The 18,801-nt window shown below is 32.0% G+C and overlaps 1 protein-coding gene across 1 annotated transcript in view; it reads right to left on the bottom strand.

Moving 5' to 3' along the window:
- Positions 1-18,801, bottom strand: part of LOC114331342 (hydrocephalus-inducing protein-like) — a 691,883-nt gene that overhangs the window by 259,422 nt on the left and 413,660 nt on the right. Inside the window, exon 45 of the mRNA XM_050647266.1 lies at positions 5,584-5,732. Coding sequence (XP_050503223.1) covers positions 5,584-5,732 — 149 coding nt within the window. The remainder of the gene's footprint in view (positions 1-5,583; positions 5,733-18,801) is intronic.

An 18,801-nucleotide genomic window follows, 5' to 3' on the forward strand; every position in this document is an offset into this window, starting at 1 on the left:
TCAAGAATATCCGCCACAAAAAAATTATAGCCTGTTTAAAAAGACAACCAAATGCAACGGTGACAGTAAAATTCTCGCGTTAGAGATTCCTTATATTTAATTGTGGCTTATTTCCCATCTAAATAGATAATTATAAAAATGCCATAAGGAAATAGCTTCAGAAAAACTGTTACTTTCTAGAAAATTTCAAGTAAATCCAAAATGCTTCATTTCCTCGACTATAACGTTATGGTGAGAATGTTCTTTGGGAATCATAAAGTTGCTATGGTATGGGAAGGAATATCATTAAAATCTCGTTCCTACTTAGTAATTATGAAACAGCGACACATTTTACACAGTTTACTAAGATTTCATGTTCATGGAAAATGTATCCCCTGAGATCTGAAGAATATTTTTTTCATGAGGTAAAACGAGGTGTTACACTCTTATGGAGTGTAACGTTAAGTATGCATCTTTCGACTCTATCCTACTTGTTGTGTTCCTTCTCCTCTTTTACTTTCACTCATTTTGTAGCTTCTTCTCATATGAAGAGTACAGGGGAAAAACAAGGAATGTCACATGTCACATTTTATAGATATTGAGATAAACACCAATAAAGGTTTAATTCTTATGATATCTAAAAACTACTTAGAAGATTCTTAGCAGAATTCTAGCAATTATTGTTCTATAAGCTTAACATAATATTAATCTGTATTAACTTATTAATTGAATAATGCACCAAAAAACTGCTAACATTCCTTATTTTTGTTCAGTGGCGTGCGGACAATCCTGGTTCTTCGCCTGGATACAAATGGTTAGAAAATTTATATAGAATGGTCTTTCTAGTTTTTGTTCTGAATCGATAGGCTACTCGATAGTACTCGGTTTTTGCTACCACATGGCGAGAAAAGCCAAAATTCATAAAAACAGTGACATTCCTTGTTTTTTCCCTATACTATTTATATTATACTTTATTTTTTATAATTTTCAGTGATAGTCCTTACCGTTACCTTAGTGTTCTTTCCTGGTTATGATTTATTTTAATATGTTTTCTGATGTGATCCTTTCTATTCTTTTTATCAAGACTTATTCATGTCTGGACTGTGAGGGGGCCAATTTAATACCTGAATTGATCTCACCTAAATATTGAGCAATTATACGTGACAGTTGAGGAGCCCATGCCTTATCAGGCATTAAGATGAAATTTTTTCATGCGTAAGGTACGAAAGGAACAAAATGTTCGAAGAAAGAAAATCTCTGCAATACATCTTTCGCCATTTAAAAAGTTTCCATGTAAAAACAACTAATTTGCTTTTACTGTCAAGGAAATTCCATCACAAAACAACACATAACCTCCATTAAACAATATCGTCTCTTTTGTGCTATGCACACCGCTCTCCTGGTCGACAAATAACTCTTACAAGTATAGTTTAGAACTGTTTACGTTATATGTCTTCTATTTTTTAAGTTCTGTTAACTGTGAATTATTATTGTTAATTAATGTTGTTTCAATTAAAGCACATGTTAAAGAATAAAACAGTCTATTTTATTTGCTTTTAAATATTAGAGAAAATAAAAAAAAATGTTCACAAAACATAAGATTACAACCTGATTTTGCTGTATACCCACTCTTGTACATTGTCGTCCCTACAGGATATCTTAAACTTAACATATGAAGAACATGTCTTTTTCTCTACCTTTTATAAGCTCAAAAGAGTATTTTACGTAAACCTTTGCCCAATAGTATAAAATTCAAAGAAAAATTTAGTATAATAAAAAAATTAGCGGAATCCGTTAATTATTTCACAAGAAAATTAATTATCAAAATGAGCATAATATTTGGTGGTGCAAAACTTTTGCCGTTTTGATTAAAAAAAAATACACAGAGCAGCAAAAATAACGCACCATCTTAAAAATGGGACATTTTTGATGTCTCTTGTCCGGTCTAAGTGATTTTTCTGGTAAGTATGTTATAGCCTTATTCTTTAAGAATATTAATGTAGTAATAGGGTAACTGGACAGCTAAATGTCATTGTATACCTGATGTAACAATCATACTGTGTTTTTTCTCAAAGTTCGGAACACCCTGTGGAATATTCTAGCATATAAAAATATTGGAATTAAAACTAAATTGTAGCCTTAGGGTTTGTTAAGATTCTGTTTTTGATTCATTTACTTATGTTGGGTAATAAAAAAGCTATGTACGTTAACATCTAATTAGTCAGGTTTTTTATCAATAAAACCTCAGCTTCCGTTTAGTTTAATAAACAAGCCTAAAGTAAGCTATAAGAAATTAACAAGTTGATAGATTTCAAATTTTTTAACAGTCCAAAAGTGTCTGGTTTGTTCGTATGTAAATTGGACTCATGATGAGTGGGTTCAAGCTATTCAAGCAATGACCTTACATAGCGAAGGACTTAGCTATCATGCTATGGATTTGAGGTTTTTTGCATTATAAAAGTACATACCTCTTTTGCTTGAACCCACTCATCACGGGTCAAATTCCTTGTAGCGCGTTCCAGTTCCACTAAACAAGAAAAAAATGACGGAGTTAATTGAAACTTTAAGTAATAAATCAACTAATTTTCACAACAAACCAGACACTAACAATAGGGATGTTCACTAATTTTTAAATATAGTTAAATTCAATAGATTACAAGGTATATAATAACGTAACAATCATAAAACTGTTTAAAAATGTATATTTTTTAAGATAAATGAGTTCATAATGTTGATTTTCTTGGAGGCTAGAAAAACGGTACCCTGCAGCGAGGCTACGGTCTGTGACGTCAGCAGTCGTAACATCTTTGATCGACGACTAGTTTTGTATACTTATTTACTCAGTGTATTTGAATGTGCGCAGTTTTTTACGTATTTCATTATTAAAAATAAAGCCAAATAAGTGGTGTTTTGTTCCTGGGTGTGTAAATACATCAAAAAACAGTTCTGACAAGATTTTTATTACCGTTCCAGCCAATTTAAAACAGAAAAAGAAATGGTTTGTTGCAGCTAGAACATAAAATAACTAACTTAAAGAACTAACTTAATAAAATAAACATTATAGAAGTTTTCCAGAGACTTTCGGCCCTTGGCAATAATGTAATTGTTCTTTCTGTATTTACATTTTTCAAAAATACTTATTAGTTTTCTCAGGATTCGAAAAAAATGAATGAATTTAAATAGCATTGGACCAAGATTTTGCACTTACCCCCTTAAAGAGTAAATGAAAAAGTTTCGGGACCTCAAATTTGTATTCCTTAAACTGGGATATTCCTAAAAACGGGATTCTAATAATACATACAGTAAAAGTAAACCTTGAAATAACTACATGTGGATGTAGGTATGACTTTATATTATATTAAAATCATTAATAATTAATTTAGTGAAAAGATTGGTTGAAATGAAAATGTATAATACCCAAGTTCAAAAATATTTTTTACCTTGGAACAGTTGTCAACTCGAAATACGAAACAACCGAAATAAGATTTAGAGTTGAAAAGGACTTAGCAACATTTAACAACATGCATGAGAAATATTTTCACCCATTGCGACATAATATCTCTCCCACTAAAAATGCGGCTGCTAAAATGTTATTATTTCCGGTCTTGCTATATGGCGCAGAGGCCTGGACAATAATGGAAACATTAATGAAAAAGCTAGAGGCATTCGAGATGTGGGTGTACCTACGTATCCTCAAAATATCCTGGGCGACCCACACCGACGTACAGGTATTGCGTCGAATGGGAAAACAAAAAGAAATGTCTTTTACAATTAAGAAACAATGATAAATATCGTACACTCCAACTGATAACGCAAGGTAAAATAGAGAGCAAACGCGGACCCGGAAGAAAAGACACTCTTGACTTAAAAACTTACGCCAATGATTTGGACAAAAATCGATCGAGTTATTCAGAAACGCCTCAAATGAAATTAAAATTGCCATGATGATAGCCAACGTCCACAACGCACAAGGCACATGAAGAAGAATAAAAATATTTTTAATACACCTAACCAAGGTAAAGTAATAACCAGCCAATGTATGTATACAATATGCATGCGTACAATGCAAGCATACAACTTTCTCTATTTTTTTTTGTGGAGTATTAAGCATTTATTTTTTTAGCTTAAAGAAGACATGGAAAGTTATATGGAATATACACTCAGTAAAGCTGTGGTAGATTTATTTTTTTACAAGATGCCAATAAATCATACACCATTGTTACATCTACACTACAGTCGGTAGTTTATACGAATCGGCTTTCTGAAAACCTTCTTCCATTTTATTTGTTTATTTTTGTAAAACCCAAAATATGTCCTTACAAACAGTCTATCCACTTTAAACTAAACAAATTCACTATAAAACTCCATTTTAACCCTGATAAAACAAGAAGAGAACAAAATAAAATGACCTGAAACGTGAAACAGGTAAACAGTAACACTATGAGAATGGCGCGCGCTTGGGGTATGCAACTAGTGACGTCAGGCCAATAGAGAAGCGTTCTTGAAATTTAAAATAATGCTAGATTTCTAATAAAGATTTTTTATAGAAAGACTTTTTCAATTTTGTTGAAATTTTGGACAATTATTCCTAGGGTGTTTCTTAATCGTTTTACATGTTTGAAATGACTTTTTAATTTTTTGTGAACATCCCTATTTGATATTTATCAAATTGTTAATTTCTCGTAGCCTACTTTAGGCTTGTTTATTAAACTAGAAAATGAGGATTTATTGATAAAAAACGTAACTAGTTGTTAACGTATCTAACTTTTTTTTATCCAATATAAGTGAATAAATAAAAAAACAGAATCTTAAGAAAACTTAAAACTACAATTTAGTTTTAATTCCAATATTTTTTGTATGCTAGATCGAGGATATTAAGAAAGCTTAAGGCTATCATTTAGTTTTAATTAATATTTTTTATTTGCTAGAATATTCCACAGGGTGTTCCGAACTGTGAGGAAGAAACACAAAATTATTATTACACCCGGTATACAATGACATTAAGCTGTCCAGTTATACTATCACTACATCGATAATCCTAAAGAATAAGGTTATAGCATACTAAAAAATCACTCAAATCGGACAACAGGTATTGGGACCGTGCAAGTTCGGCAAAGCGACCTCTGTTTCTACGCTCTGTACTTTTATTCGCACTTTTAATTATATTGGCCAATTATATTAGTCCTGGTTGCTGGATAATTGTCAAGACCATAGTCCAAAAAAATAATAAGAAGAAAAAATAAGATGCAGGTTATGTTTAGCAAACGTAAACAATTGTATGTAGTAAATAAAATCAGTTATTAAAATGCAGTACTGCAAGCAAAATACAATTAATTAAATTTACCTTTATATAATAATTGCATATCATATCAATATTGTGGAGTAATATATAATTTTTCTGCGTCAATGACAGAAGGTATGAAATATACGTCAATTTGACAATTTCAATTGACAATATGAATTATTTGAGATAGTTGTAATATTTCTCCGCGACTCGCGCAAGGTCGTTTCTCGTTTCCCTTTCCAAGTACTTGCACACCGCGAATAGAAACTTCGAGATATCAAAAATGTCCCATTCTTAAGGTGGTGTCCCAAAACACTTACTTCTGCTTGAAATTGTTCCTGGCTTACTAGACGAAATTTCGTACTGAAAAGGGCATTTTCCAATATTTGATATTTTTAATACCTGAATTCTATCATGGGTAAGATCTATGATTCCAAAGTATATATCTTTTTCTGGGTATAAAGAGAATCTGGAAAACGAAGAATAAAAAAAATTAAAGTGAAAATAAAAAACCAACAAGGAAACATTTCCTGTAGCTGGCTGTATGCCATTAAGGCCATCGGTACATAATTCGCAAATATTTTACCGGTATCCCTACTTTTTCTGTTTTTACACGGCAAATTACGTGTAGTAAAATTCACACTGGTATGGATATGTAAACATTACTAGAATGTCATTCTACTTGAAAATGTCATCATTAATTTAAGATATGGCTTTTGAATGTTCTTGGATAACTGTTATTTTTATAATTGCAAATTATTAATTCAGTTATTAAATGTGATAATTTTTTCAGTAACTATGTATTCAGTGATTGTAATAATTTATATGTACAACAAAAACTAATAATCCATCGAGAAAAGAGGAGAAGTGTTAGTGATTTTTTAATAACATATTGTTACTATGGAACACTTACAATTTTGAACAGCTTTAACAACAAAATACATGGATCACAGAATATATTATCCTGATGTATTCTCTGCTTGTATCTTCCACAAATAATACACAATAAATAACTTTTTATTAAGTTTACGTCTTAAATCAATTATTTATCAAATACACTATATTATATCAGCATTATTTAATCAACAACTGAAAATATTCCCGATGCCATGTCAAATATTTAAAATTGTCACTGTCTGACTGACAGTATGCTGACAATATTCTATTCGACTGAGTGCGTTGTATGACAAATAGGTCTGGATCCTGCGTATGAAAAAAAGTTGATTAATAGCAAGCTGAAAATTTGTTAATAGCTTAAGGGTGTCTAGTCGGACAAACTTTGATATATGGGAACACTGGAACAGGGGCAGTTTTAATTGTGGAACAGGTTAAAATTTTGGAACGGCCAGACCACGAAAACGGTACATTTATTTTGTCCGACAGAATAGACTTAAACTCTCGGAACAGAGATTAAACTCTCATGCAAAAATCAGACTGCTATTTATCACCAAATGGGCGTTTTAATGAGTGGAACATGTAGAATAGGTCAAATGACAGGAATTATGACAGGTGATAAATAGCAGTCTGATCTTTGCATGAGAGTTTAATCTCTGTTCGGAGAGTTTAAGTCTATTCTGTCGGACAAAATAAATGTGCCATTTTCGTGGTCTGACCGTTCCAAATTTTTAACCTGTTCCACAATTAAAACTGCCCCTGTTTCAGTTTTCCCATATATCAAAGTTTATCCGACTAGACACCCTTAAGCTGTTAACAAATTTTCAGCTTGCTATTAATCAACTTTTTTTTCATACGCGGGATCCAGACCTAAAAGATAGATTGGGAAATATTACCACGGACATTGTGTTTATTTTTTTTTGGATCCTGAAAAGACCAATAAATATTTTTGAAAAATTTAAACGCAGAATGAAAGACTATATTATTATCGAGGGCCGAAAGTCCCTTAGAATAAATAGAAAGGTTTCTGTTGAATGAAATATTGGAAATTCAAAATCACACTACATTTTCTCTTAGTTTTTTACCCCTGTGACTTATTAAAATAAACATTATAGAAGTTCTCAGGGACTTTCAGCCCTCGCTAATAACGTAATCTTTCATTCTGCGTTTAAATTTTTCAAGAATACTTATTAGTTTTCTCAGGATTCGAAAAAAATGAATCCCCGTTTGAATAGCATTGCAGCCGAAAATACGTACCCATCCTCTTAATCACAAATAAATTTTAATGAAAAAATCCATTATAAAAGGTATATTTATAAAAAAAAACTCTTAAATGGCCATATCTATCACAGAACGTTTTCGCTCTAAGTAGACCTAACAGCCTATCAGCATAGGCGTAACTAGACACCATACCCGCTAGAGACCTTCCAGTAGTTGTTACCCCCCACCTTAGGGCCTTGTAACCCCCCTCCCCTTAGGGCCATCCTGGTTACGCCGTTACCTATCAGTGCTGTTACCCAAAATAAGTATAACCATTTTAGTGGAGACAAATGTTAAAAATTGAAATGTTGACCAATAGTCCAGAAAGCCACTGCGCATCCGCTAGGAAAAATATTCCGATTCGGATTTTTGCACAATCTTACTCAAGATGGACCCCTTTTAACAAATTTGCATGTTGCCAAAAGACCAAAACTGGGTCAAAAATTTTTTAAACGTTTTTTTTTGTTTTTTTTCCTAAAATTATTTTTTTTTGCATGGAACAAAGTTTTTTTAGGTTTTTTGGATCATTCCAAACAGAAAAGGTCTTTAGTGACTCTTCTCTAAAGTTGATAGTTTTTCACATATAAGCGATTAAAAATTGACAAATTGCGAAATCGGCCAATTTTAACCCTCAAAAACTATGTGAAAAACTAAAAATTTGAATATTACCAAGGAAGGTAGATATTCTTTAAACATCGATTGATGAAATCCCGAAGAGTTTTTTGCAGTACAATATTCAAAACTCCTTTGTTTTTTAATTGTTAATCAAGCGTGCGCGACACTATTTTCCCCCGTTGCATGTGTATACAGTATGGTGAAAATTAAAGGAAAAAATTCGTTATTTCGTAATCCGGCAACTTTAAGGAAAAATCCCGAAACATGTCGATTTTTATTTTTAAGTTACGATATTGTGGCATATATGGTATAATAGCGACGTCATCCCTCTGGGCGTGATGACGTAATGGATGATTTTTTTAAATGAGAATAGGAGTCGTGTGCTAGCTCATTTGAAAGGTTCTTCAATTCTCTATTCGGTAGTATAAACATTTACATAATTATTTTTACAGGGTCTCCAAAAAAAGTTTTTAATTAAATTATTTGAAAAAAAAAGAATGTATGTGGTTTATTTAATTCAAAATACATTTTACTGTTACCCGAAAACTAAAGAATGTTTATTTCACAAATAAACATTGCTTTTCGATTAAATTCAATGTTCAAGCCAGCTCCCGCCAGCCACCTGCCTCTTAGAAGTTTGAACATTTAATAAGCGAAAAGCAATGTTTATTTGCGAAATATACTTTGTTTTCTGATTTGTGAAAGCAGTAAAATGTATTTTGAATTAAATAAATTGAATACATTCTTCTTTTTTTGTCAAATAATTGAATTTAATAAAAATATTTTGGACACCCTGTATAAATAATTATGTAAATGTTTATATTACTGAATAGAGAATTGAAGAACCTTTCAAATAAGCTAGCACACGACCCCTATTCTAATTTTAAAAAATCATCGATTACGTCATCACGCCCAGATGGATGACGTCACTGGTATACCATATATGCCACAATATCATAACTTAAAAATAAAAATCGACCTGTTTCGGGATTTTTCCTTAAAGTCGAAATAACGAATTTATTCTTTTCATTTGCACCATACTGTATACACGTGCAAGGGTGGAAAATAGTGTAGCGCACGCTTGATTAGCAATTAAAAAACAAAGGAGTTTTAAATATTATATTGCAAAAAACTCTTCGGAATTTCATCAATTGATGTTTAAAGAATATGCAACTGCCTTGAAAACATTCAAATTTTCAGTTTTTCACATATACTCTGGGCTAATTAGCAAAATTCATGGAAAAGTTATTTACCAGCAATTTTATTGCTGGAATCGAATTATAAGATCATATATATTAATAATATATAGGATCAATATACGGATATATTAATATATATACAGATCAAATAGACCGGCGCAACAACACTTTATTGACGATATAGAACATGTGAATAGATTCACGTACCTAGGAATGGATCTGGTTGCAAGCAATGAAGAAGAACCGGAAATAAATAGAAGGCTTGTGCTGGCAAATAAAGCCTATTTTGCGATGGGCCACATATTCAAATCGCGAGACGTACACCGGAAAACAAAACTCCGGGTATATAAAACAATAATCAGGCCCATAGTAAGTTATGGCTGCGAAACATGGGTGGTGACACAAAAATCTGCCAATGCATTAGATGTGTTTGAAAGAAAAGTATTACGTAGGATACTGGGCCCAATAAGTGAAAATAACAACTGGCGAATTAGGTATAATAGAGAAATATACGAGCAATATAGCGAACCAACTCTAGCACAACACACTGAACTGCAGAGATTACGGTGGGCAGGGCACGTGGTCCGCATGCATGAGAGTAGAATCCCCAGAAAATTGCTGAATGCAAGAATGCAGGGAAGAAGACCTGTTGGAAGACCTAAAAAGAGATGGGAAGACGAAGTCGATGAGGATGCCAGGAACTTTCTGGGAACGCGTTCATGGAAAAGAACAGCGGTAAATCGAAATGATTGGAGAAGCTTATTGAAGGAGGCCAAGGCTCGATTTGGGCTGTAGTGCCATTGGATGGGGATGGATATATTAATAATATAGGTATGCAAAGTCCGCAGATAGTGTGCTACTTTTTTTATAAACAAAATGGCGTCGACAAATCGTATTTTTTTCAATTATTGCTCTATAACTTCGAAGATTTTAACTTTACAACAAAAACACCCAAATAAAAATTTACCGCAATTAAATTCTGCATAGAGATATGTTTTTCACGATTTGCTCCGACGAAAATTTTCCTCGGAAAATGCGGGTTTTCCTAACAAAAACTCTAATTTTCAAATAAAGTTTTAGGTAAGTAATTATTAATCAATAATTAAATAACTTAGTGACATCAAATCTTTCTTGGTATAGATTGTATTTCCAGAAGCCGGTGAAAATTAAACGAATATTTTAGCAACAATTCAATTGTTAATTAACAATTTACGATCGCAATAATAACCAAAATAATCATGAGACATTGATCAAACTTTTCAAGGTTATAAAGTTGAGATGCTTATTTAATATTTTATCGACAAAATATAAATTTTTCTTTTTTTTGCATAATCTTTAAATTTTGAAAAAAAAAATAGTTATAATACGCTGGTCTAATTAGTAAAGTACAAATAAAGGTTATTTACCAGCAATTTTATTGCTGGAATCAAATTATAAGATCCTATTTATTATTAATATAGATATGCAAAGTCCGCAGATAGTGTGCTACTTTTTTTATAAACAAAATGGCGCCGACAAATCGTACTTTTTTCAATTATTGCTCTGTAACTTCGAAGATTTTAACTTTACACCAGAAACGCTCAAATAAAAATTCACCCCAATTTAATTCTACATAGAGGCATGTCTTTTCCGATTTACTCCGACGAAAATTTTCCTCGGAAAATGTGGGTTTTCCCAACAAAATCTCGAATTCTCAAATAATTTTTTTGGGCCAGTAATTATTTATCCATTATTATATAGCTTGGTGAAATAAAAGATTTCTTGGTATAGATTATAAATTCAGAAGCCGGTGAAAATGAAACGAATATTTTAGCAACAATTCACTTGTTAATATTAACAATTTACAGTCGCAATAACAACAAAAATAATCATGAGACATTGATCAAATTTAGAAAGCATATAAAGGTGTGATGCCTATTTAATATTTTGTCGACAAAATATAATTTTTTCATTTTTTTGCATAATCTTTAAATGTTTAAAAAAAATTGTTATAAACAAATTAACATTTCTCAGAAATTGTTTATTATATTCTAATTTTAAAAAATACTTAAAATGCGTATTTCATAGGTCTTGAAAATTAATGCTTTAAAAAATTTTTCCAACCATTTGCAAAAAAGTTATGAAACAGCAAAGTAAATATAAATTTTCTCCGTTGTTTATAATTTGTTTTAATTGTTTCAAAGCTTAAAAGTGAGTCTATGGTACAATCTAATTACTCACAAAGAATGTCAAAAATTAGTGCAATGGTTATATTTTAATCAAAGATTAAAAATACTTTTTTTGTAATTTTTAGCGCAAAAGTAGGCCTGATACAGAGTCGGAGCTAAAATGTTCACTCGAAGCGACTGACACACAGCATACATTATTTATTAAAAGTGTACGTCGCGCGGCTGATCGTCGCTCCGAGTGAAAATTTTAGCTACTACAGTACTGTATTACACTACTTTCGCGCGTGTAAATTACAAAAAAATATATTTATAATCTTTAATTAAAATATAACCATTAAACTGATAATCATTATTTTCTTGTAAATAATTAGCTTGTACTTTAAACTCACTTCTACGCTTTGAAAGAATTAAAAATAATAATAAACACCGAAGTAATCATATGTTTACTTTGCTGTTTCATAACTTTTTTGTAAATGGTTGCAAAAAAGTTTTAAAGCATTCATTTTCAAGATATTTGAAATGCGCATCTTAGCTATTTTTTAAAATTATAATAGAATAAAAACTTTCTGAGGAACGTTAATTTGTTTATAACAATTTTTTTTAACATTTAAAGATTATGCAAAAAACTAAAAAAATTATATTTTGTCGACAAAATATTAAATAGGCATCTCATCTTTATAAGATTTCAAAGTTTGATCAGTGTATCATAATTATTTTGGTTATTATTGCGACCGTAAATTATTAATTAACAATTGAATTTTTGCTAAAATATTCGTTTAATTTGCACCATCTTCTGGAACTATAATCTAAACCAAAAAAGGTTTTAAGTCACCAAATTATTTAATTATTGGTAGATAATTACTTATCTAAAACTTTATTTGAAAATTAAAGATTTTGTTGGGAAAACCCGCATTTTCCGAGGAAAATTTTCGTCGGAGCAGATGGGGAAAAACAGGTCTATATGCAGAATTTAATCACGGTGAATTTTTATTTGGGTGTTTTTGTTGTAAAGTTAAAATCTTCGGAGTTATAGAGCAATAATTGAAAAAAACACGATTTTCGGGCGCCATTTTGTTTACAAAAAAAGGAGCACACTATCTGAGGACTTTGCATACCTATATTATTAATATATAAGATCTTATAATTCGATTCCAGCAATAAAATTGCTGGTAAATAACTTTTCCCAAAAATGGCCTATTCTCCGATAATCAGCCCAGATTAATAGTTTTTGAGGTTTAAAAATGGCCGATTTCGCAATTTTTCAATTTTTAATCGCTTATATATGTCAAATACTATCAACTTTAGAGAAAAGTCACTAAAGACCTTTTCTGTTTGGAATGATCCAAAAAACCTAAAAAAAACTTTGTTCCATGCAAAAAAAATAATTTTAGGAAAAAAACAAAAAAAAAACGTTTAAAAAATTTTTGACCCACTTTTGGTCCTGACAACATGCAAATTTGTTCAAAGGAATACTTTTTGAGTAAGATTGTGCAAAAAATCCGAATCGGAATATTTTTCCTAGCGGATGCGCAGTGGCTTTCTGGACTACAAAGTAAAAAAGCAAAGTTTTGTGGTTATACTTACAGACAGCATATACTGAGCCACCAAAAATACAAAAGTAAAAATCCTTTAAATAATAACAAAATGTGTTAACATCTTCTTATCCCTCAAATGGATTTTTCAACAATAATGTCAATGTAACACATTTTGTTAATATTTAAGGGGTTTTTATTTTTGGTGGCTCAGTATGTGCTGCCTATAAACTGAACCTTGCTTTTTTACCTTGGTCAACATTTCAATTTTTAACGTATTTGTCTTCTAAAAAATGGTTATATCTACTTATTTTAGGTAACAGCACAGATGATGCTCTACTTACTTTACAGCGAAGACGTCCTGCGATAGGCGTTCTGTGATGTGGCCCTTGAAGGGTTTTTCTTAATAAATACATATATTTTTTATTAAGAATTTTTTCATTAAACTTTATTTGTGAAAGTAAACTAAACACTGTTATGACTTATTATCATATACTAATCCTAATCTATAATACTAAATAATGGTACGAGATTCGGTCGCAAATAGATAACAGATTGGACCAGATAGTAACAGTTTCTTGAAGGTTTATATTGATGAGACTGGTAGAAATCAATCTGGCCGCATCATATCTCACCAAAGCAATTGTACATAGACTTCTTAAACCTTTATGATCCAAAAATATTAAACAGAAGAAAACAACCACAAACGTGATTTTCTTGAGATGGTGCATATCAGCAAGGGTACTAATCATCATCATCAGTAGCTCGACAACCCTTTTTGGGTCCTGGCTTGTTCTAGGTTTTTCCGCTATTTTGTTCTGTTCCTTGCTTTGTTCTTCCAGTAAGTAATCTCAAGTGTTTTCAGATCTTGTTCCACTTGTTCCATGTATCTAAGTTTGGATCTTCCCTTTGACCTTCTCCCTACTGGTGTTTGCCTCATTATATGTTTTGGTGTTTCGGCCTCCAACATCCGTTCAACATGGCCCATCCAGCGCAGACGTCCGATCTTTGTGGATGTTATGATATCGAGTTCGTTGTATGCTGCGTATTGTTCAAAATTATATCTTCTGCGCCATACGTCATTTTCTTTCATCCCCTTATATATGTTTCTGAGGATTTTTCGTTCAAACGTACCTAATAAGTTCTCATCGTTTTCGACAGTGTATATGTCTCTGATCCATATATAAGGACCGGTTTTATCACAGTTTTATATATTTTGCATTTGGAGGGTATTAATACAATGAACGAAAAGTCTCAAATTGATAATCTTGGTAAATTATAATTTTTCTTTTGATAGATAGACAATTACAGTGCATAAAACTTTTTAAAACTACCACACATTTTGAGTTTGTAGTAAGGTTGAACAGAATTAAATATAACTAATATTTTAAATTAACTAGTTTGCTTTTAAAGACAAAAAAATCAAAAATTCTCATCAAAGTTGAGACCTCTGCACGATTTCTTGTTGTTTGTTTTCACCTTTTTTCAATCCTTGTAGGTATATTATAGATATTCGTTAAAACCATAATTTGTCAAATACATAGTTATATTTTGTTTTTTGGTCAACCATGTGTTTCCATATAAAAACTCTACAACGATTTATCACATAAAAATTAACTTTAACAGGCAATTAATTATTTAGTAATTCAATCGTTGTATTTAAAAAAGTATCAATATTTTACTTATAGTCCAAGTAATGAAGCATAAAATAGGACAAAACCTCGCAATTTTTACAGAATGGATCGATTTGCTTGAAAATTTGAGAATAAGTAGTGGATAGTCCAAGAATCAAAATATATAATATGCCAAAAGACGCTTTTACCATGGGGGTGGTTGCCACCCCATCTCGGGGTGGAAATTTTTATTATATTTTGACCGCAAGAGTTGGTAAAAACATTCATTATAAGCAAAAAACGTTCTATACATTTTTTTGATAAAATTAATTGTTTTCGATTGATTCGCTATCGAAAGTGTTAGTTTTATATCGAAAAAATTAATGTTTTTAATCAGTTTTCTGCTAATAACTCAAGAAGTTTTCGTTTTATCAAAACAACTTTTCTTAACAAAAATGTACCTTTTGAAAAAATAAACAAAACCGTTTTTTTATTTTCTTCAACACCAATAGTGATCGAGCTATACTTTATTATATGTTGGCTCTTCTTCGTCAAATGCTAAATATTGTAGTTTCAAAGTCAAAGGACGGGAAAACTATGCATTTTTCGAGGATAACTTGTTGAAACTAATTTAAAGTATTTAAAAATATGTACCTCCAGAAATAAAAAAATCTCTAGCTAAAAAAAGTAAGTGACTTATAATGAAAAAAAATGTAAGTCCCTATTTTTTCAGCAAAAAAGGGATCGTAAACAACCCCCTAACCACCACCCTAGTTAAAATTTGTCATTGACCTGATTTGGTTCTCTTGAATTATGTATTGTTAATATGTTATAGAAGTTTGATCGGCTTAGAGTGATTAGATTTTAAAAAAATAGAGTTAAAAGCGAATAACGAATTTTTGTAGTTTGGTAAAAAATGCCCTTTTCTTCAGAATGAAAAGATAAGCATCAAAGATACGAAAAAATATTTAAACATGAAATTGTAGCTTTAACGGCAATAATTGAGTGAGCTATTGACAATTAAAACTTGTAATATCATGCAAAAACGACCTTTACCAACCCTTTCTATGCCACCTCTTTTTGTGATTGAGAATTTTAAAAGTATTTAAATTAATAGCCTTATAGATCTTCTTAAAACCCACAAAATTATTTTTAACGAACTTTCTAAGATAAAAAATAAAAAAGTTACGGTTAAAAAATCAATATATTTAAAAAAAAAAAGGAGAAATCCAATTAGAAGCATAATAATGTAAGTTAGCGGTGTGTTTAGTCATTGGCCTTATTTATTCTTCTTTAGTTATGTATTATTAATAGATTCTAGACGTTGGACTGGCTTAGAACGATTAGTTTAAAAAAAACTGAAGTTGAAAGCGAATAACGAATGTTTGCAATTTGGTAAAAAATGCCATTTTCTTCAGAATAGAAAGATTAGCATCAGAGATACGAAAAAATGTTTAAATATGAAATTGTAGATAATTTAATTCCCAAGAAATTGGTTTAATAAAATTTGTTCTACGGCAAAAATTGAGTGAATCGTAAATGAATATACCAACGAAAAATATTGATTTTTTAGATATTAAACCAACACTTTCGATAGTGAATAAATCAAAAACTATTAATTTTATCAAAAAAATGTATAGAACATTTTTTGCTTAGAATGAATGTTTTATTAACTTTTGCGGTCAAAATATAATAAAAAATTTCCACCTCCTAGATGGAGTGGCAACCACCCCCATGGTAAAATCGCCTGTCGGCATCATATAGTTTTTGATCCATGGACTTCCACTACTTATTCTCAAATTTTCAAGCAAATTGATCCATTCTGTAAAAATTGCGAGGTGAAAAGCTTTGGTTCCTGGACTATTATGAATATAATATGTATAACAGTATAACCCTTAACCCTACACAGAAACCTATCAGAAAAACCGACTACAGTATTTCATCGATAAGGACCAAACTTACTACTGGCATTTGCAGACGATATCGATGTAATAGGAAACACCCGATTAAGGATGAAGGAGACTTTCGTGAGGTTCGAGAAGGAAGCAGAGAAGATGGTGCTCCAAATCAACGAAAACAAGACGAAATATATGTATATGAGCCGCAATTACCAAAGCAGAGACAGAATCGGTCAGAACATCACCATCGATGACTTTAACTTTGAGCGCGTTTGAGAATTTAAGTATCTTGGAACAACAATAATTGAAGACAACGACAGATCACAAGAAATTAACAATAGGATGTTGTTTATTTTTGCCGACAACATATGTCTTTTTGCCACCCACAACCTTATAAAATCGAAACAACTAACAAGACATACGAAGATACAATTGGATAAAACAATCATACGACCCGTTGTGATGTATAGAAGCGAAACGTGGACGAAAACAAAGGCAACCGAAGAGAGACTACGTGTTTGGGAAAGAAAAATCCTAAGTGAGATCTTTGGGCCTGTGCTGGATGAAGTATCAGGACAATATACGATAAGAACTAACAAAGAGCTCGAAGAATTTTAACCAGACGCCAACATCATAAAATAAATAAAAAAGAAAATAATCGTTTCGTTTTGATTCAATTTGAGTCTCTTGCCATCCTTTGACACTTGATGTTTCGGAATCTATTCCTTGTCAAAGAAGCTTTGTAAGTAGACTGAATTGGACCCTAACGAAACGAAGAAGTGCAAATATTAAAATATTTGCACCGGAGTATGGTTAGACTGTCCTCTAACGGGGAATGATGGAATGAGTGAAAAATAATTTTGACCACGAATCAAGTAATCTGTTAACCGATGTACACCAGTACCAAGCGGCGCCGCTAGGAGAACACTCCAATAATGCGTCGCAGATTACGTATATGAAACGTGGTCATTTTGTACTCTAAAACCGAGTAAGGTATGACAAAAGAGAAAATAATCGTTTTCATTTTGATTCAATTCGAGTCTCTTGCCGAAACATCAGGTGTCAGAGGATGGCAAGAGACTAGAATTGAATCAAAACGAAACTATTATTTTCTTTTTTGTCATACCTTACTCGATTTTAGAGTACAACATGACCACGTTTCATATAAGTAATCTGCGACGCAGTATTGGAGTGTTCTCCTAGCGGCGCCGCTTGGTATTGTGTACCTCGGTTAACAGATTACTTGATTCGTGGTCGAAATTATTTTTCACTCATTTCATAAAAGAAATAAAGTAAAGAAGACTCCAATGGGCAGGACACCTCAGAAGACATTGTGAACAAAGAACAGTAATACTGGTGTGGGTGGAAGTCCCAACTGAAAGAAGACCACGCGGACGCCCTCGACTCAGGTGGTGAGATAATATAACAGGAGACCTAAACATTATGGGCGTGGAAAATTGGATAGAGGTTTCTCAAGAGAGAGAACAGTGGAGGCATGTTGTCGAGTAGGCTAAAACCGTGACCCGTCAAAATAGCCCGGTCAAAACAGCCCCGTCAAAAAAGTCCCGTCAAAATAGCCTCAACACAAAATAGCCTCGACAAAATAGCCCGCACACAAAATAGCCCCGACAAAATAGCCCGCACACAAAATAGCCCCGGTCAAAACAGCCCCGGCTAAAATAGCCCCGGCTAAAACAGCCTCGTATAAACAATTACATAATTATTTATACAAGGTGTCCAAAAACTTTTTTTTAATTTAAATTATTTGACTAAAAGGAAGAATGTATTTAATTTATTTAATTTAAAATGCATTTTACTGTTGCCCGAAAACAGAAAAAAATGTTTATATCATAAATTAACATTGATTTTTGCTTAACTTTATTGTTCAAACTTCCAAGAGGCAGGAAACACAGGACTCGAGTTCTCTGAAAAGACAATTTTTATTTAATGTGGTTAAGATAAACATCTGAATAGAGGATAATTACCATTTCCGAAAAAATGTATTTTTAAGGTATTATTTCATGATGAATTCTGAAGGGAGCTTTTTTTTCGGGGCTATTTTGTCGGGGCTATTTGGTCGGGGCTATTTTGTCGGGGCTATTTTGTCGGCGGGCTATTATTCCGCGGCGATTTTGTCTGCAGGCTATTTTGTCGGAGCTATTTTGTGTGCGGGATATTATGTCGGGGCTATTTTGTCGGAGCTTTTTTGACGGGGCTATTTTGACGGGGTACCGGCTAAAACCCACGAAGGGTTGTAATGCCACGGAGTAAGTAAGTAAGTATAACCGTACAGTCTACAGTCCCTACCATAACTACAGTCTTCTGCACTGTATTTTAATTTTGTGTGAAGTAAGTTTTT

This window comes from Diabrotica virgifera, chromosome 3 (assembly GCF_917563875.1).
Source record: "Diabrotica virgifera virgifera chromosome 3, PGI_DIABVI_V3a".
Taxonomy (NCBI): Eukaryota; Metazoa; Arthropoda; class Insecta; order Coleoptera; family Chrysomelidae; genus Diabrotica; species Diabrotica virgifera.